The 18,269-nt window shown below is 33.3% G+C and overlaps 4 protein-coding genes across 4 annotated transcripts; 1 reads left to right on the top strand and 3 right to left on the bottom strand.

Annotated features, from left to right (window-relative positions):
• Window positions 1–678: 678 nt before the first annotated feature.
• Window positions 679–1,473, bottom strand: LOC18046562 (glycine-rich protein 23). Its single transcript, XM_006443603.2, has one exon. It carries the CDS (start codon window positions 1,413–1,415, stop codon window positions 957–959), a length of 459 nt encoding a protein of 152 aa, XP_006443666.1. The 5' UTR covers window positions 1,416–1,473; the 3' UTR covers window positions 679–956.
• A 3,538-nt stretch (window positions 1,474–5,011) lies between these two features.
• On the bottom strand, window positions 5,012–5,611 carry LOC18046561 (PE-PGRS family protein PE_PGRS33). The gene has a single exon (XM_006443602.2). The coding sequence runs from the start codon at window positions 5,568–5,570 to the stop codon at window positions 5,148–5,150; it is 423 nt and encodes a 140-aa protein (XP_006443665.1). The 5' UTR covers window positions 5,571–5,611; the 3' UTR covers window positions 5,012–5,147.
• A 2,596-nt stretch (window positions 5,612–8,207) lies between these two features.
• LOC112100158 (glycine-rich protein 23-like) lies at window positions 8,208–9,004 on the bottom strand. The gene has a single exon (XM_024188645.1). The coding sequence runs from the start codon at window positions 8,925–8,927 to the stop codon at window positions 8,478–8,480; it is 450 nt and encodes a 149-aa protein (XP_024044413.1). The 5' UTR covers window positions 8,928–9,004; the 3' UTR covers window positions 8,208–8,477.
• A 2,766-nt stretch (window positions 9,005–11,770) lies between these two features.
• On the top strand, window positions 11,771–13,137 carry LOC18046560 (uncharacterized protein At4g13230). Its single transcript, XM_006443601.2, has 3 exons — window positions 11,771–11,893; window positions 11,990–12,115; window positions 12,928–13,137. The coding sequence occupies exons 1-3, from the start codon at window positions 11,771–11,773 to the stop codon at window positions 13,135–13,137; spliced, it is 459 nt and encodes a 152-aa protein (XP_006443664.2).
• The last annotated feature ends 5,132 nt before the right edge of the window (window positions 13,138–18,269 follow it).

The following is an 18,269-nucleotide window of genomic DNA, read 5'->3' as shown; positions in this document are numbered from 1 at the left end:
GTCGGCAGTAGTTAGCTCTTGACCGCTGCGGTTGGCAAAAAAAATTAACAAAAAAAAAAAAGGAAAAAAGAAAAGCTCAAATTAACTAATATTTGCATTAACATATAATATTTAACCGTGCGCTGAAGTGAAGAATGCTGGAGACTGGAGTACCAGCAAGGCCAGCAATTAAACATGAGCATTGAGCTGGCAATAGTTATGTAAAAATTACTATTTAAAGACTTTTTGCTTGAATTCATCTATAGGATCATTTTTTTTTTTATATATAAATTATCATTAAAATACATGCTTATTGATAACAATATTGTATTATAAGTTTTAAGATTCAGTTATTGATTCACCGATCATCCATCTAATATACAAAAAGGTATTTAGTGTTTCCAAAAAGTTAAGGTTTTTAATATTCTTGGAGCATCGCTTAATATTTATTATCATGATTGGTTGAATTATATACATGACAATTGGCAATTTATGAATGAAAATACAGCAGTGCTCCAGAATCCCAAACCATTTCCACGACATATAGTCAAGTTTAAGGCTGTGGCCCGACAAATTAATGACCTTACTTTGCTTAGTGTAACGTAATGCATGAGCTTCGATAACTTCATATGTAAACTTTAGTTGCTTTCGTTAAAGTTCTATAACATCAGTCATCTCCATTTAAAAGACAGAAGAAGAAGAAGATAAAACACGCGATTTAATTATTTACGTCGAATATCTCTGAAGTAGAGAATTACATTACAATAACATACCAAAAGCTCTCAAAACTAAAACTCAAAAGCAAACAGTAACTGAAACCAAAGTAAACGAACTATCACACGAACATGGCATTAAAACTAAACTTTCTTAATAACGCGCACGGGAATAACGTGCACGGGAAACCCTCAAACAGGAAAAACCTTGATTAATTAAAAGCAAGTAAAGAAGCCCTAATGTCTTCTAAGGCTCCAACTATTTCAAGGGAAAGGAAGCACTCCAGTGCCAATGCCAACTCCACCGGCAGAACCACCACCAACGCCGCCACCAGCACCACCTCCAACGCCGCCGCCACCGCCAACGCCGCCACCCACGCCACCAACTCCACCAAGCCCACTTGAACCACCGAGCCCACTAGCACCACCGAGGCCACCGACTCCACCAATTCCTCCAAGCCCACCAGCACCACCGAGGCCAGTAATCCCACCAAGACCTCCAACTCCACCAAACGGAAGCCCATTAGAACCAATGCCGGAGAAGCCACCAACACCACCGTATGTTAGAAAGTTCTTTTGATCATCAAGGCCAGCATCAGTGGGCGCACTTTTGGCAGTGTTATGAACCACTTGATCATCATGATCACTAGGCGTATTTCTTGCACTAGTGTGAACCGCTGCTACAGCAAGAACAAGCATGACATTGGCACACCACTTTGCCATCTCTCTCAAAGATTATTATTATTTGATTACTATTATGAATTTTTCTTCTTAGTACATGTGAACTATTGTTGCGGGAGTCTCCTTATAAAGGCTAAGAGGGCATTGGGGAGGTAGTTGTGGGTAGTAAATAGAATTGAATGCGGGCAACTTAGCTGGCACACTCGCTCATAAGGTCTGCTGTTTGAAATATATATTTTCAAGGATTTGTGCTTAGAGTAAAATTGTTATAGGAGTCATCGTAATGGTTTAAACGCTTGGGGTACCAGCTGAAAGAAAGTTACTGCGATGGCCAGAGTGGCAAATGCAGAAATAAACATGCATGCCAGATATGGTGGTGACAAATGAAATGCTGATTAGGGATGTGGCGTTCGGGCATGTGATATGCAGAGAAACATTTGCCCAACCAATCAAGTAATTACATTTGGTTGGAAGAAAAGGGCCGATGTGAAGTGATTGACTCAATTCTGGGCATTATTAATTTCCTGGACCATTTCCAATGACATGAAAAATTTTAAACTGTGTGTGACAAGGAACCTTACCTTTTGAGTTTTGAGAGGAAATGCAAATCCTAATTAAGCTGTGAAAAAGTAAAATTAAATGTTCTTGCGTTGCGGAGAATTAAGTAAAAAGTCATCGAGCCTTTTCACTGAGCTGTAGTCCATAACTCATAATACGTAGTAGCACGTGGTCAATTCTAAACATCAATTTTTTTTTATTAAAAAAAACTCTAAACATTGAATTAATTTGCAAGAAATATTTCTTTTTTTTTTTTCATCTTGGTATTAGACTTCTATATCAAACATTTTCTACTGTCATTATACTTTTTATTCTACTAATTAATTTGCTTATCTAATCTAAAAGAAAAAAAATTCTTATCTCAACTAAATTTGCGTGTTTTGGTTACTTTACTCACTCACTTTGTCAATCTAGTTTTCTCTAACTAAAGACTTTTAGTTAACATGTACTGACACATTAATTTAATGGTAAAATCTGTCCAATCCTTTGGGACCATCGTAATTCAAGAGTTTGGAAAAAGTTAAACACTATTTGCACACAAAATTATAAATAAAAATGAATTAATAAATTTGTACAATTTTATATGCAAGTAGCATTACTCATGGCAAAATTTGAAGCAGTTAATGGTTTTATATAGGGTAAGTTGATTATTAAAGAATTAGATTGTTTTGTTAAATCTGATTGGTGGTTATTAAATATAAAGTTTCCATTCAATATTTTAATTTACTGTTGAGTTGCATTAAATATTGGTTGGTCAATGGAAGTCAGCTGCTAAATTCAATGTCGACCTACATTCAATCTCTACCTAACAAGTTTAATTTGGGATCGGATACCTGCACATTCTAAGTCCACCCCAAATATTACACTCCACCATTCCCAACTCTTTACACCTAAATTGAGAAAATCGTTTGGAGAAAATATTGGTCAACACTAATTGAATCGTTGACTTAAACTATAGGAAATAATAGAACATTTACAACTGAGAAAAGTTTAGTAACACGACACATAAATTCTCCACCAGTTTTATTTTTTCCTCTATGTATAGTAGTGTCTTTCAGCTATAGGATCATTTTTCTAATATATAAATTATCATTAAAATACATGCTTATTGATAACGTATTATCAGTTTTGATATTCAGTTATTGATTCACCGATCATCCAATTGAAGAAACGTGTTTTCATTTCTTGAATAAAACATTATACACTGAGAGTTATTTATAGATGCAGATGCTACATTTTTTCAAAGATTACATATGTAAATACGGAAGGAAATATGTCAATCCGTTCGGCGCGGATCGTGTCTTTGACAAGTGCAGATTATCCCTTTGACAAGTGCGGATTATGTCTTTGAAAACTTTCTTCAATGCCATTTTATTCAACACCAACTAATATACAAGAAGGTATTTAGTGTTCCTAAAGAATTAAGATTTTTTAATACTCCTGGAGCATTGTGTTGTGAAAATTTTAATATACTCGCAAGCGCACGAATCTAGAAATAAAATAGTGGTAACGAGGTCGATCCCACAGGGATTGTTATAAATTAAAAAGTCTAATTTAAATCTAAAATTAATATTAATTCTAACCTAGTTGAGCAAATTGAGTTTTTAAGAAAATTAAACCAATTAAACTAAGGAAGCAATTAAAATAAAGGAGAATTCAATAAGATAAGAATTACCAAGGTTTCAGAATCCACCATTATTCAACTAGTAATTATCTAATTATTAATTAATCCCCAATTTTAGAGTGACAACTCGAAATCAATCTATGTCATCTCATGGATATAACAATTAAGCCCAAGTAATTAAATCTAATGTAGGTTCTTTTTCTGCTTAATAATATGACATCTAAGAATCTCATGTAAACATATTGAATAATAAAGAGTCAAAGTTTCCTAAGCACTCCATGTAAACAATTTAATGAAAGACATAAAATCAAAGATAATCATGTATAAACTTTATAGATCCAAGCATAGAATTAACCGAATATTAATCTTAACAATCAATAATGCATGACAGAATTGATGAAAAGATTTTATTAACATCCAATTAATCATGTGAAATAAAAACCATAATCATTAAAGAACATATATGGGAATTAAATAAATAAATAAAATAATTATTTCATTGAATAGGGTTTCATCTTTAACCTCAGTATAAGAAAATTAGCTGGACATACTTGAATTGGGAGCAACAAAAGAAATAAAATCAGCCATGGGAAGCTGAAATATTGCTGCTGCAACTGCTCTCTTCCAGCCTTTTTCTCCTCCTCTGGCGGCCACCCTCATTCAAAAGCCAAAACTCTCTTTTATAATGCTTAGCCACCGAATCCTCTTTGTCTGCTAATTAAAATCCTTTTCCAATTATGAAACAAAGCTTCCATAATAACGCCAGCCATTAATTCCACTTTTGAAAGTCAAGTGTGGGCCCCATTTAAATTGCTTTCCCCTTTTGCAATGCTATGGACGTGCAACTCAATTGGAGAATTGAAATTCTTTTTCAATGCAAATTGCTCTTAGCTCTTAACTCTATCACAGCTTCAACTAATATTTCTCTAAATTATTATTTTTTTTGCACTTTTTATTTCCAATCTCCAATTAATTTCCTATTCAATAAAACAATTCAATTAATTAAAAATAACAAATAAAATTAACTAGCAAATATACAATAAAGGGTAAAATATGTATATAAATTATGCTCATCACATTGCTTAATATTTATTATTATGGTTGGTTGAATTATATACATGGCAATTAATGAATGAAAATACAGGTGCTCCTGAATCCCAAAACATTTCCACGACATATAGTCAAGTTTAAGGCTGTGGCCCGACAAATTAATGACCTTACTTTGCTTAGTGTAACATAATGCATGAGCTTCGATAACTTCATATGTAAACTTTAGTTGCTTTAGCTAAGGTTCTATAACATCAGTCATCTCCATTTAAAAGACAGAAGAAGAAGATAAAACACGCGATTAAATTATTTACGTCGAATATCTCTGAAGTAGAGAATTACATTACGATAACATACCAGAAGCTCTCAAAGCTAAAAATCAAAAGCAAACAGTAACTGAAGCCGAAGTAAACGAACTATCACACGAACATGACATTAAACTAAACTTTCTTAATAACGTGCACGGGAAACCCTCAAACAGGAAAAACCTTGATTAATTAAAAGCAAGTAAAGAAGCCCTAATGTCTTCTAAGGCTCCAACTATTTCAATGGAAAGGAAGCACTCCGGTGCCAGTGCCAACTCCACCGGCAGAACCACCACCAACGCCGCCACCAGCACCACCGCCAACGCCGCCACCCACGCCACCAACTCCACCAAGCCCACTTGAACCACCGAGACCACCGACTCCACCAATTCCTCCAAGCCCACCAGCACCACCGAGGCCAGTAACGCCAGCAAGACCTCCAACTCCACCAAGCGGAAGCCCATTAGAACCAATGCCGGAGAAGCCACTGACACCACCGTATGTTAGAAAGTTCTTTTGATCATCAAGGCCAGCACCAGAGGGTGCATTTTTGGCAGCGTTATGAACCACTTGATCATCATGATCACTAGGCGTGTTTCTTGCACTAGTGTGAACCGCTACTACAGCAAGAACAAGCATGACAGTGACACACCACTTTGCCATCTCTCTATAAGATTATTATTATTATTATTTGATTACTATTATGAATTGTTCTTCTTAGTACATGTGAACTATTGTTGCGGGAGTCTCCTTATAAAGGCAAAGAGGGCATTGAATGAGGGCAGCTTAGGTGGCACACTCACTCATAAGGTCTGCTGTTTGAAATATATATTTTCAAGGATTTGTGTTTAGAGTAATAATGTTATAGGAGTCGTGGTAATGGTTTAAATGCTTGGGGCACCAGCTGAAAGAAAGTTACTGCAATGGCCAGGGTGGCAAATGCTAACAGAAATAAACATGCATGTCAGATATGGTGGTGACACATGAAATGCTGATTAGGGATGTGGCATTCGGGCATGTGATATGCAGAGAAGCATTTGCCCAACCAATCAAGTAATTACATTTGGTTGGAAGAAAAGGGCCGAAATGAAGTGATTGACTCAATTCTGGGTATTATTAATTACCTTTACCAACAAAGTGTTGGCTCCACTGGCAATGGAGTCCCCTTAAGTGGCTTGACTGGGTTTGCTCCCCAGTTCGAGTCGCAGGGAAGTCGCCTTTGTTGGGAGAATCTGTGCCTCCCGGTTCGAGCGGGGACTTCTAGTCTGGATTGTGGTACGGGCTTAAAGGTGCCTCCCACAGTTGGGGCCCTCCCTATAATACCTCGTGATTAATATATAAAAAAAAAAAGGAACCTTACATTTTGAGTTTTGAGAGGAAATGCAAATCCTAATTAAGCTGTGAAAAATTAAAATTAAATGTTCTTGCGTTGCGGAGAATTAAGTAAAAAGTCATCGAGCCTTTTCACTGAGCTGTAGTCCATAACTCATAGTACGTAGTAGCACGTGGTCAATTCTAAACATCAATTTTTTTTTATTAAAAAAAACTCTAAACATCGAATTAATTTGCAAGAAATATTTCTTTTTTTTTTTTCATCTTGGTATTGGACTTCTATATCAAACATTTTCTACTGTCATTATACTTTTTATTCTGCTAATTAATTTGCTTATCTAATCTAAAAGAAAAAAAATTCTTATCTCAACTAAATTTGCGTGTTTTGGTTACTTTACTCACTCACTTTGCCAATATAGTTTTCTCTAACTAATGGCTTTTGGGGAGATTGTTATCTTACATTATCATATAAGATACGTACATGATTATATAACATAACTAAAGCCTGACTTTTGGTTAACATGTACTGGCACGTTAATTTAATAGTAGAATCTATCCAATCCCTTGGGACCATTGTAATTCAAGTGTTTGGAAAAAGCTAAACACTATTTGCACACAAAATTATAAATAAAAATGAATTAATAAATTTGTACAATTTTGTATGCAAGTAGCATTACTCATGGCAAAATTTGAAGCAGTTAATGATTTTATATAGGGTAAGTTGATTATTAAAGAATTAGATTGTTTTGTTCAATCTGATTGGTGGTTACTAAATATAAAGTTTGTATTCAATATTTTAAGTTATTATTGAGTTGTATTAAATATTGGTTTGTCAATGGAAGTCAGCTGCTAAATTCAATGTCGACCTACATTCAATCTCTACCTAACAAGTTTAATTTGGGATCGGATACCTGCACATTCTAAGTCCACCCCAAATATTGAACTCCACCATTCCCAACTCTTTACACCTAAATTGAGAAAATCGTTTGGAGAAAATATTGGTCAACACTAATTGAACCGTTGACTTAAATAGGAAATAATAGAACATTTACAACTGAGAAAAGTTTAGTTACACGACACATAAGTTCTCCACCAGTTTTGGTTTTTCCTCTATATATAGTAGTGTTTTTCAGCTATTGCACTGTTGGATTATTTTCCACCCCCCCCCCCCCCCCCTATTTTGAATTCTCTTTGGTCTCTTGACATGTTTGTGTCAATTGTGTGATAGTTGTTTCTTGTCGTACGTATGTAATAGAAGAGTCCACAATCTGAAACTAATTCCATTAGAATCCGTTTCTTCTCTCTTGCTTATTATCAATATTATTTACGTAAGTGTGTATATTTTTGACCCATTAATTCTTCCATAAAACGGGCCAAAATCACTTGAATTTAAAGTATTTTTCAACTATTTTATAAAGTTTTGGCTATCGTTAAAAAATAAAATAAAATAAAACCTACTATTCTTAGTTGTGATAACTTTATTTACCAATAGTAGGAAAAGACAAAAGAAAAGGAACAAAACGAAAACACACACATCTCGAGTTTTATAGTCAAAATTGTTAGTATGACAAGTAAAGAAATTCTCTAGCCTGTATCAATTGTACTGACATGTTTATCAACCATGCATATGTAATTAGCAAAAACATTTTATTTTCAGTTACATTATAAATCGGTCAATGATATTTGTTATTCATAAAAATTTAGTAGAACCGTTTAGATCAACTCTGTGATAGCACAATTTAAATATATGAGTCTAGCATGAGTCTGATCTAATTTAAAATATTTTTTAAAAAAAATTAGTATATACAAATACAATGAACTTTAATTATGAAGTGAAAAAGGAAGCAATTTGAATATATCATTATGTTATTGGGATGGTTTATTCCAGATTTAAAAGGTTAATAATGAAGATATATAACTGCATTTTCAATTATATCTTGGCATCGTATTAGGTCTACAACATCGATCGGTAAAATCAATTATATTATCAAATGTCTGGATCTTGATATATATAAGTCGGATCAGACGGATATACTTTAAGCTTACATATCACATATGTTAAAACTGCAAGAAACTTGAAAAAAGCTAAGCGATTATTCAAAACACGACCCAAAATAAAAGAACTCTTAAAAACTTATAACCGACTTATCAAAAGTGAAGAAAGGCTAACACAAAACCGACTTGATTAACTGACATTATCCTAAAATTAAAGAAGCATGAAATGAAATTGTAGAAATATCAAGGGTGAAGTAGGCCACCACCACAGTTACTGCCACTTCCACCCCCGAGACCCCCTCCGGCACCTCCACCAAATCCGCCACCAGCGCCGCCACCGATACCACTGCCAAGGCCACCACCTGAACCACCGCCGAGGCCACCTCCGGCACCGCCTCCGAGGCCCCCGAGGCCTCCAGCAGCCCCTCCCAAACCACCAACTCCTCCTAATAATCCAGATCCACCACCAAGCCCACCTCCAATACCACCAATTCCACCGACTCCACCCCCGGCACCACCACCAACGCCAACTCCAGCTACGCCGCCAACGCCACCGAATGCAACGAAGTTCTTTTGGTCATTGAGACCATTATTGTTGTTTTTATCGAGCTTGGGAACATCTCTAGCAGCTGCTGTAGCACTAGCATGTGCAATTGCCAGAGCAAGTACTGCCACAATATACCACCTTGCCATCTCTCTCTCTCTCTCTCTTTCACTGTGCAAGTAATTAGGCTCTTGCTACTCTGCTATTGTCATTAGGTCTAGGTTCCTTTTATAGGACAAGATCAAGTTGGTGGGCAGTTGCTAGTGTTAAATGACTATCAATGTGAGGGCCATATCAGTTCACGTCCTGCATTAACACTGCGGTGTGATACTACATGTTCTGTGCTGTGAAGAACTCACAACAAGGAATATGGAAAATTTATGATATACGGCCACGCATTTGTTTACTGAGGATAAAAAATAATCTAAAATTTTTAGCCAATGTAGAGATAGGGATGCTAAAGCATGGTAAAAGAAATAAAGAGTTACACATGCAGCATGTGAAAATTGAATATTCAAGGAAAATCGGCCGGATTTTGACAGTAAATGGAGACCATAAATTATACGGATTTTACATAATTACATTACGGTACAATTTAATGGGTCTGGACGAGGCGCCCATAATATATAACAAAAAATCTATCTGTAAGCGAAGTAAAACACTGACTAGTGACTAGCTGGCGCGCTGACAGCAACACAGGATCCTAACTGTTTAAGTTCTTAGAAAATGGCTGTCAACGATACTCAATGGTTGATGTGTTTCTTAAATGCGTTGTCGGTTTAGTTAGTTGAGCATTGTTCATTTGCTCTACCGGAAGTTAATTCATTTGTTACACAATTCTGGCGCACATTGAAAATAAAAAAAAAAACAAAAATTGTAGTGCTCTGGGGAACATTCGTTGTCTTGCATATTCTGAGTGATGGTTCAACAGTTTCTTCATAGGCTATGTGTAGGAAAGATTGGCTTTCAATTAATTGGAGGTTGATTAATTTGATTCATATTAAGCCCAAACATTCGGGCATAGATGGAGGAAAATTGAGACTAGACGAGGCAAATGTCCCATTTGAGATTTCGAAAAATGTTTTTGAAAGTTAAGTATAATGAACAAAATCTCTTCTTCTTTCTTCTCTTTTAATTTTTTTTTTTTTAAAAAAAATCTGTGTAGTTTAATTAAAAAAATTGGGCTTTTATCTAAACTAAGATTCTTGGACCTTCTGGCGTTTGGGCTGTACATAGGCAAGTGACAAATCATCTCTTTTTCCGGGTTCGGAGGTGGGTCACTTGGTAGCAATTAGATTTATGGGAAGAGTCGAACTATTGACACTCCTCTATAATATAAACCGTTCTTCTATTATAATTACATTAAAATATAAAATAAATTTAATTAAACCCTCTCTCTAATTCTTTACATCCACACAACTAAACTAGTGTCTTTTATTTATTTTTTTTCCTCACCAACTCACGAACACTCTCCATTTTGAAAATTTTTCCTACTATTTTCTTGTTTATCAGTTTTTATTTTTTTTAAAAAACTGTATATTAGCTATTTGAGTCCACTTTTAGTTTTACTTAATTCATACATATATATTTCCAAAATTTATTAGAAAAAACTGTAATTGGAGTTTCTTTTTATTAACTGTAATTACAGTTGAGTGAAAGAAACCTAATAAAAAACTAGAAAAATATATTTTGGGAATTAAAATACATTTTGACAGAAAAATAATTTTAAAAAAAATAATTTGCAAGAGTGCTAATAACTTCACTCTTAAGTAAATTTTATTAACGACCTTCAAAATTGTCCAAGATCAAGAGTAACCTTATTCTAATTTTTGTTGGAACTCCTATGTACATAAGATACGTCTGGGCCATATTTTTTCCGAATAAAATTAATGAGTTAATTTCGGTAATGTTTTAGAATTGAATTATAATTTATTATCTAAAATCTTGATAAACTTTAAATTATAATACATTTAGATTACGATCATTTTAAAAAAGAAAACGTTACGTGGGAGTTGGATCGAGATTGTGTGCCGCTGGTTTCAAGTCCGTCCAAAATCCACAGATGCATACACCGTCGTCGGTTCTGTTCTGTTGGCTGGTCCTATAAAACAAGTATTGATTTTAAAACTGAAATGCGAAACCCATATATAGGTCTCGACCAGTAATGATTATTTCTATCATTTTCATTTATTGGAAAAGAAAAGAATTATCAACTTATTTATATATGTCAAGACATAGAGACTGACATCACAGTAGCAGCAGAGTCACATTCGTCATGTGGAGTTTAGCTTGGACTCGGTGAAGGTGACGACTGTGTGTAATGCGTTGGAATATCTATTATTTATTTATTGATTGATTGATTTATTTCTTAGTTCTTAAGAAAACAAATAATTTATTTTGGAGCTGTATTTTCTTCTCTGTATCTATCTTTTTCAAGACTCAATTCAGATGGCTAATTATATAAAACTAAAAGCCAAATTACTATTGTATTTACACGTTTTTTAATTTTAATTTGAACACTAAGCTAGTTTTAATCCACTGTCGTACAATATAAAATATTAATATTGTATAATTTGTATTTCCCACTTAACATTGTAGTTATATTTTATGGTAGGATGGCAACACACAACTCCATACAAAATTTGAAAAGGGATTTTATTAGTATGGTGGAGAAATGCTTTGCAATTTTACACATGCAAAGCCTCAATTCTCGGTGCAGCAAGGAACAAGGCAAACAAAAACCCTAAAATACTGGGTCATCATCGGCCTGGTATTAAAATTCTTATTGGCCACCAAATTGGGACAAATTCGCGCATTAGCACATAGCGTTTTATGAAGCCACGTGTAATTTCCTTTCACAAATTCTTTTGCATTTCACTCTCTGCTCTCTTATTTATTATATATTTCCAGCGGGCTAGCTTATCAAAAAAATACAAAACTGTAAGCCTCATCCGCTAACCTTCTGTTTAGATAAATTGAAAAATATAAAAGAATGGCAAGCTTTTTTCCAACAACATCTACTACTACTTTTCTAAAATGCGGCCAAGTTAAATCATTAGTTAAAAGGAACAATCCATGCGGCTCTAGGGTTTTTTTCCCCGCTGGGCATATCCAGGCGAGTCATATTCCAGTTTCAGGTTAATTTACACGTACGTCGAGTCTATTTTATTACTTCAGTTCTTATTAACTATTGTATGTAACATTATTGCAGGCATGTTTACGCCAAGAGGCTTCAAACATTCGTGATACAGCCGCTGACACATCAAAACGAGGCGCTGATGCCGTAAAGAGGGCCACAGAAACTGTGAAAAATCAAGCTGTTTCTGCTGCTGAAAAGGTAACTAAAATCTTTACATATGAGCATCTCATTTTAGGATCAAGATTCCTTTATGACCTGAATTTCTTCTAAATAAAATTCACTTGGATGATTACTAGTTAATAAATTAAAAATAAAAAATAATTAAAACATAATCATACACTAACACTAAAAATTTAGATTCTTTAAAAGTTCAAGAATGATTAAATCAGGAAAATATTTTAATCGGACATTTTACCATTTTATTATGAGAGAATGACACTTCGATTTCTCTTTAATATTGTTTTTACCAAATTTTTAATGACACCTCAGTTTCTCTTTAGTGAGTCCTGCTAAGTTATATTTCATGTAACTTACAGCCGTTATAAAATTCAAGCGGACCCCATTTAAATTTACAACATTTTGTATGTTTTGAGGCATTATAATATACATAGCAAAACCCCTCTTTAGTATTGCTTTTACCAAATTTTTAACTACCCAATTTACCTCTAGTATTAAAATCGTAACCAAAATGACACTCTCAAAAGAGTAAATGTGACACTTCTATAAATAAATAAAATAATTTTAATTTGCACAGCTCTAAAATAATTAATTTATATATAAAAATGTCATATTTGCCTCTAAATACTGTAAATTTCTGTAATTATTTTAACATTAATTAGAAACGAAATGGGTAATTAAAAATTTTATTAAGTACCTAAGTGATAGAAAACAAATATGAAAAAGAGACGGAAGTGACATTCTCGCATTGTTTTTCATGTCCATATTGTTTTAACTCCATTATTGATTATTGTTTAATAACTTCGGTCAATATTTGGGAATCTGGTTTATAGGCTACCGAGGTGACAAAAGATGTGAGTGGAGAAGTGACGCAAGCTGCAGGGGATATAACTGACGCAGCGAAGCAATCAGTGGAAGATGCATGGGGATCTGTCAAAGACACAACCCAGAAGATTAAAGACACAGTGGTTGGTAAGGCTGAGGAATCAACGGAGTCCGTTAAACGGAGTGCCAAATCAATCAAGCCTAACTTCACTGCCTAACAATTTTGATTTGATTAATTAATTTTATCATTTAATTCTGCGTTAATTTCCTTTAATGCCTATTCTACTTTGTTTTCTTCATTTCTTCTTTAAGTATTTCTGTATCAGGGATAAATTCGCATTTCCCAGTTTGCTAAATGACACGAGTATTTTCAATTATTCATTATTTTCATTTGGCCATTATATATACAGCATTTTCAATTATTCATTTTTTCTTAATCGTGTGATAAATCTTCTTCGTAAATTAGGCACAAATTCAGTCATTTTATATAGATAATGTTATATGAACTGATATGACATATTATCATTGATTAAATTATAAATATACAAATTTTAGGTTTTCTAATTAAAATTAACAATATATAAAAGCTTTCTATAATTAGGGAAGAATTTACTTAATTAATGTTTAATTAAATCGTCTATAGTACAAGTATAATTTGAAATCAACCATTTTTATGGCTGCACACATTGGAAAATTTTAGTCAGCGCTTTACTGGATATAGCTTTGTTTGTAGTTTCACATATTATACCCCTATTTCTTCTTTAAAAAGAAGAATCTCTTTTGATTCTTACTCCTGAGAAGGTATTAGGTGGTTCAGCACCTCCACATCATCTAAGGCGGGGCATTTTAACTCAATCGAACCGAAGCTTGGCTATTCAGTTTGATAAATCAATTAGATAAATAAAATTATAAAAATATAAAAAGGAAATTAGATAAATAAACCGACTCAGTTTTATTCAATTCTGTTCTGGGATCACAAAGATTTAATTATGTTGGATTTTCCCAAAAAAGCCAATCAAATTTAATTGCATTCCACACTTTTTTTCAATTTTATGATTTTAAATTGAGTGACAAGCATTCGTGTGTTTGTGTATACATACGATGAGTATAACGAGGGTCTACACCACCTACTACTCTCATCCTATATCATATCATCTTTCTCTCTCTTTAGAAACAGTAATATTTTTACTCCTATATATCTTAAAGGAGAACACCCTCTCCGAACTTCAATTGATTTATTATATTCATGTCGATATAGTTTTTATTAGAATGATTACTAATTTCAGTTGACAAGAAATCTCTCTTTCATGTTCCCTTTCTTCGGTCAATCCAGTTCATTGTTGACTAATAAAATTCTTTATTTTACACTACGAACTTACTCGAAGTTCAAAATGATAAAGATTAACCTTTTTTTCTGGGCCAATGCCCATCCCTTAAACCTAACCCTTTTGGTAAAGATGACCTCTGATCGCTGACCTCCATCCACCGATATACTTCTCAAGGCTGCATCCGAACATCGCGTAACTTTGTGGACTTTCGAGGATGCTTTGTTTTATGTCATTTTTCCCATCAATTAATGCTTCAAATACTGCAACCAATGTTATAGGTTTGATTCCATTATTTCATTGGGAGAGTGAATAGCTTTGATGATGCATCCTAATTATGACCTATATTTTTATTATTAAGTAAAACACATACAAATAGATAAGGCAATAACAAAAGTTCACCACTCTAAAGTATTACAGTGGGATACATAAGGCAATAACAAAAGTTCATCAATCTAAATTATTACAGTGGGTTACAGAAAATTCACCATCCAATGATGTCCTACAAGAGATATGCGACTTCTCTACTCACCAATCTACGGAATCCACCTAAGAAATACATAGTTGCATAAAAAAACTCTATCAACAGCACTCTTCTACATTACATTCTCAAAATCACCACTTTTTTTTTTTTTCTAGAGTTACAACGTAATACCTTTATATACATAACTTAGAAGATCTCTCCGAGCTTAAAATAAAGTCTTTATTATTTAGAATTCAAATCAAACTTGAATCGAAGGTCTTAATTGCCATGAGGTAGAAGAGAGCTAAGCAAAACACAATTTGACTTCAAGGTCCATTTCAACAATAAATCTGAACAGTAAAAATGCATTTAATCATATCTTGATGTAGAAAATTCCAAATCAAATATTGTAAAATTTATTAAACTTTTGACTCACGGAGCTTTCCGGTGATATAAAGTTTTCATTAAATCTTGATGGATTGGTACTAGTAAATTTTATAAACTTGAACCTTATGTAGAATTCTTAATAGTTGTAACATTTGCTGACAAAATCTTGAATATCTTTAAGAAGAGAGATCTGAATTTAATTTCATAAAATTATTCAAAAATTAGATAAATTTAGTTTTCTAACAATATATAATAAATAATTTAATTACCTCTAAAAAAATACTGGCGTCATAATCTTACGTTGTGCTCGTATTTTAGACTAAACTAATTTGAAAACATTCCTGCGTCATTTGAATTTCCCCATTCATCTAAAAAGCCAACCTTAACATAGGAATTAAGTTTGTTTAATAATCCTCCCTGACATTGCAGACTTATTGGCTTGTTAATCGGATCTAATATACAGACGGCTTATTAAGCGGTTGAGCTTGATAATGACATTTAAGTTTGTTTGAATACTTCTTTTTTTTTTTTTAATAACAACGTGCATGGTATCTTACTCTATCCTCAAATTAAACTTAACTTTTTGGAATTGAACCATTGATAATTACTTACACAATGAGAATCATCTGAATTTTTTTTCCCTCAACTGCATTGCTCATTGCCTCATTCGGATATGTCACGTGGATATAACACAAGTGATCCATTTAACATGTGAATTTAATTCATGTATATTCAAACAAAAATCTTTATGTCAGACCTACTCTAACACTATGTTAAAATACCAACTGACATAAAAGCTTAAACTTAAAAATTAGATATTAAACAACATTGATGTTCACCCAAAAAGAAAAAAATCAAACAATAATACTAAGTGTTTTTTTAAAAAATTATTTGCAGTATATATATATATAGTCCTTATTTAGTGTGATATTTCTTCCCTATTGCTAACGTCCTCATTTTTTTTTTCATACGGACATGTTTTTAAGTCATGAAATTTAATAGAGTCAGAATTAAATGCTATTAAACCATATGGGTTATCAATATATTTGCATTTTAAAAAAAAGGCACCCATATATATATATATATATATGTGTGTGTGTGTGTGCGCGCGCGCCTGTCTGTTCACATACATACATATAATTTGTTTCATCCCATCTGAATAAAAATGTTTCAAATTGGTTATTAGATTAAATGGATAAACAACCTTTGGAGTGTGACTATATCTTTAGTTTCCTTTGTTAAACTCATTAAATAAGGTGTGACTATATGCAGAATTCAAACTACTGCAGGCTTTCTTCTCTAACCCCCTTGCTATGGTTTCTCTTAAAAAATATATTAATTATACAAATGAAAAATGTACAGTTCTCAATATATTCTCCTGCCCATATTTCTTTTCTATTGGTACTAGTTTTTGCAATATACTTCTTTTCTAAGTTTAGATCACAGAGATTAATTATATTATATGTTGAAAACAAAGTATGTATTTGATCTTTGAATATTTATTAATGCTTTATCTGTAATTGCAATGTTAATTTATAAGAAGTGTTGCACTCTCAATTCTTTGACAGGAGAATTGTTCCCGTTTAAATTAGTTTTTTTTTTTTTTAATTATCAGGCTTGAACTATTGAATTATTAGGGAAGATATTTGTGTTCTAATCTCACAAGATCTGTTAAACTCATTTAAGATCGGTTCAAAAAATAATGAATCCAGTGTTTCTCAATTTGGATATTGATTTAAAAATGGAGCAGAATCGAAAACAAAAAGAAATTAATGACCAACCAAAATTAAACCGACCAAATTTAAAGTTTCTAATTCCATTGCAATGGTTCGGTTCGATTTCATATATATATATATATATATATATAATACTGATCTGTTCTGGAATCCTTGATTTAATTTGTTAAAATTCAGAAAAAAAATATTTACACCATTAGATAATTTCTAATATATATACATATATATAATCAATCTACGACATCAACCAAAATATAAAAACGATGAAATAAACGAGAGAGAGTAATATTACGACTTTACCAATGGGGAGTGTGATCTTATTTTGTAACGTATGAAACAATCGTTTAATTTCATATGAAAATGTCAAACTTCAATGGCTAGCTGTTCCACACTCTAAAGCCCCAGCAGTTCAAGTGGATCCAAAGTCTACACGAAGCAAACTCGACGGGGCAAGAGACTATTGCGCAGAAAGTCGTCCATGACACGCAGTACCACGTGAAGTAGAACCACCATCACAACAAGAATCAAACAAGAAACAAATGGTAAAAATGGATAAATCGTATGGCTGTAGAGTACGGAAACAAAAGAAACCATTAAGCGCCCAATTGCGGCCCTCTGCAAGCAACAGAAAGTAGTATGCAAAACCAATTGGATACGTAGCACGATATAACAGGGCTGTCAGATGATTGTTCAAATAGAGGCTGTGAATGCAGCCGGTGCTTTGAGTATCAGATAAAGACGGATTATCGAAACCGGAGACTGTGGCTATTGGTTGATGGGAAGCAAGGTGAGGGTTAGGTTACGTCAGAACTGCACGGACACGTTGCAGCGATCTGTGAAGTCCGCCGCTTAGCCAACGAATCCTGACAAACCTTTGTGAAACCAATAGAAACCGAGTCGGTCCACGCCCCTTTCCCTCTGTCCAAAAAAATTGTTGACGTGAAAAAAACATAAATTGAGGTATTGTGAACGTGCACTGTTATATGAAAAATGCATTTCACTCCATCATTTTAACTTATTCGAGTAGGATTTCATATACCAAGTATGCTGATACTATGATCCCTCCTCTAACATCATGGACAGAAAACAAAAAATACCCTTAAAGCAATTTTATCTTTATAAGTCAGATATTAAGAGCGAGTTTTATTTACAAACCACTTACTAGTTTAGGTGTGGATACACATCTTCTTATTATGCTTAAGGTCTATTAATATGAGTTTCACGTATTTTCTTCTTTTACCTGGGAGTAAAATTTTGGGATTTTTTTTAATACATATTCTAAACTGAACTTTAATTTTGATATAAATTTAAGTACGTGGGATTTCTTCTAATATAGATACCGACAATAATTTATTGCACTACATTATGTGATGCGTTTTTTAAAAATATTATTCATATTATAAAAAAAAAAAAGAGTTAGATTTGGATGTAAGTCCCAA

The sequence above is a fragment of the Citrus clementina genome, unplaced genomic scaffold, assembly GCF_000493195.1.
Source record: "Citrus clementina cultivar Clemenules unplaced genomic scaffold, Citrus_clementina_v1.0 scaffold_3, whole genome shotgun sequence".
Classification (NCBI taxonomy): domain Eukaryota; kingdom Viridiplantae; phylum Streptophyta; class Magnoliopsida; order Sapindales; family Rutaceae; genus Citrus; species Citrus x clementina.
This window is presented reverse-complemented; position numbering and strand designations above follow the sequence as displayed.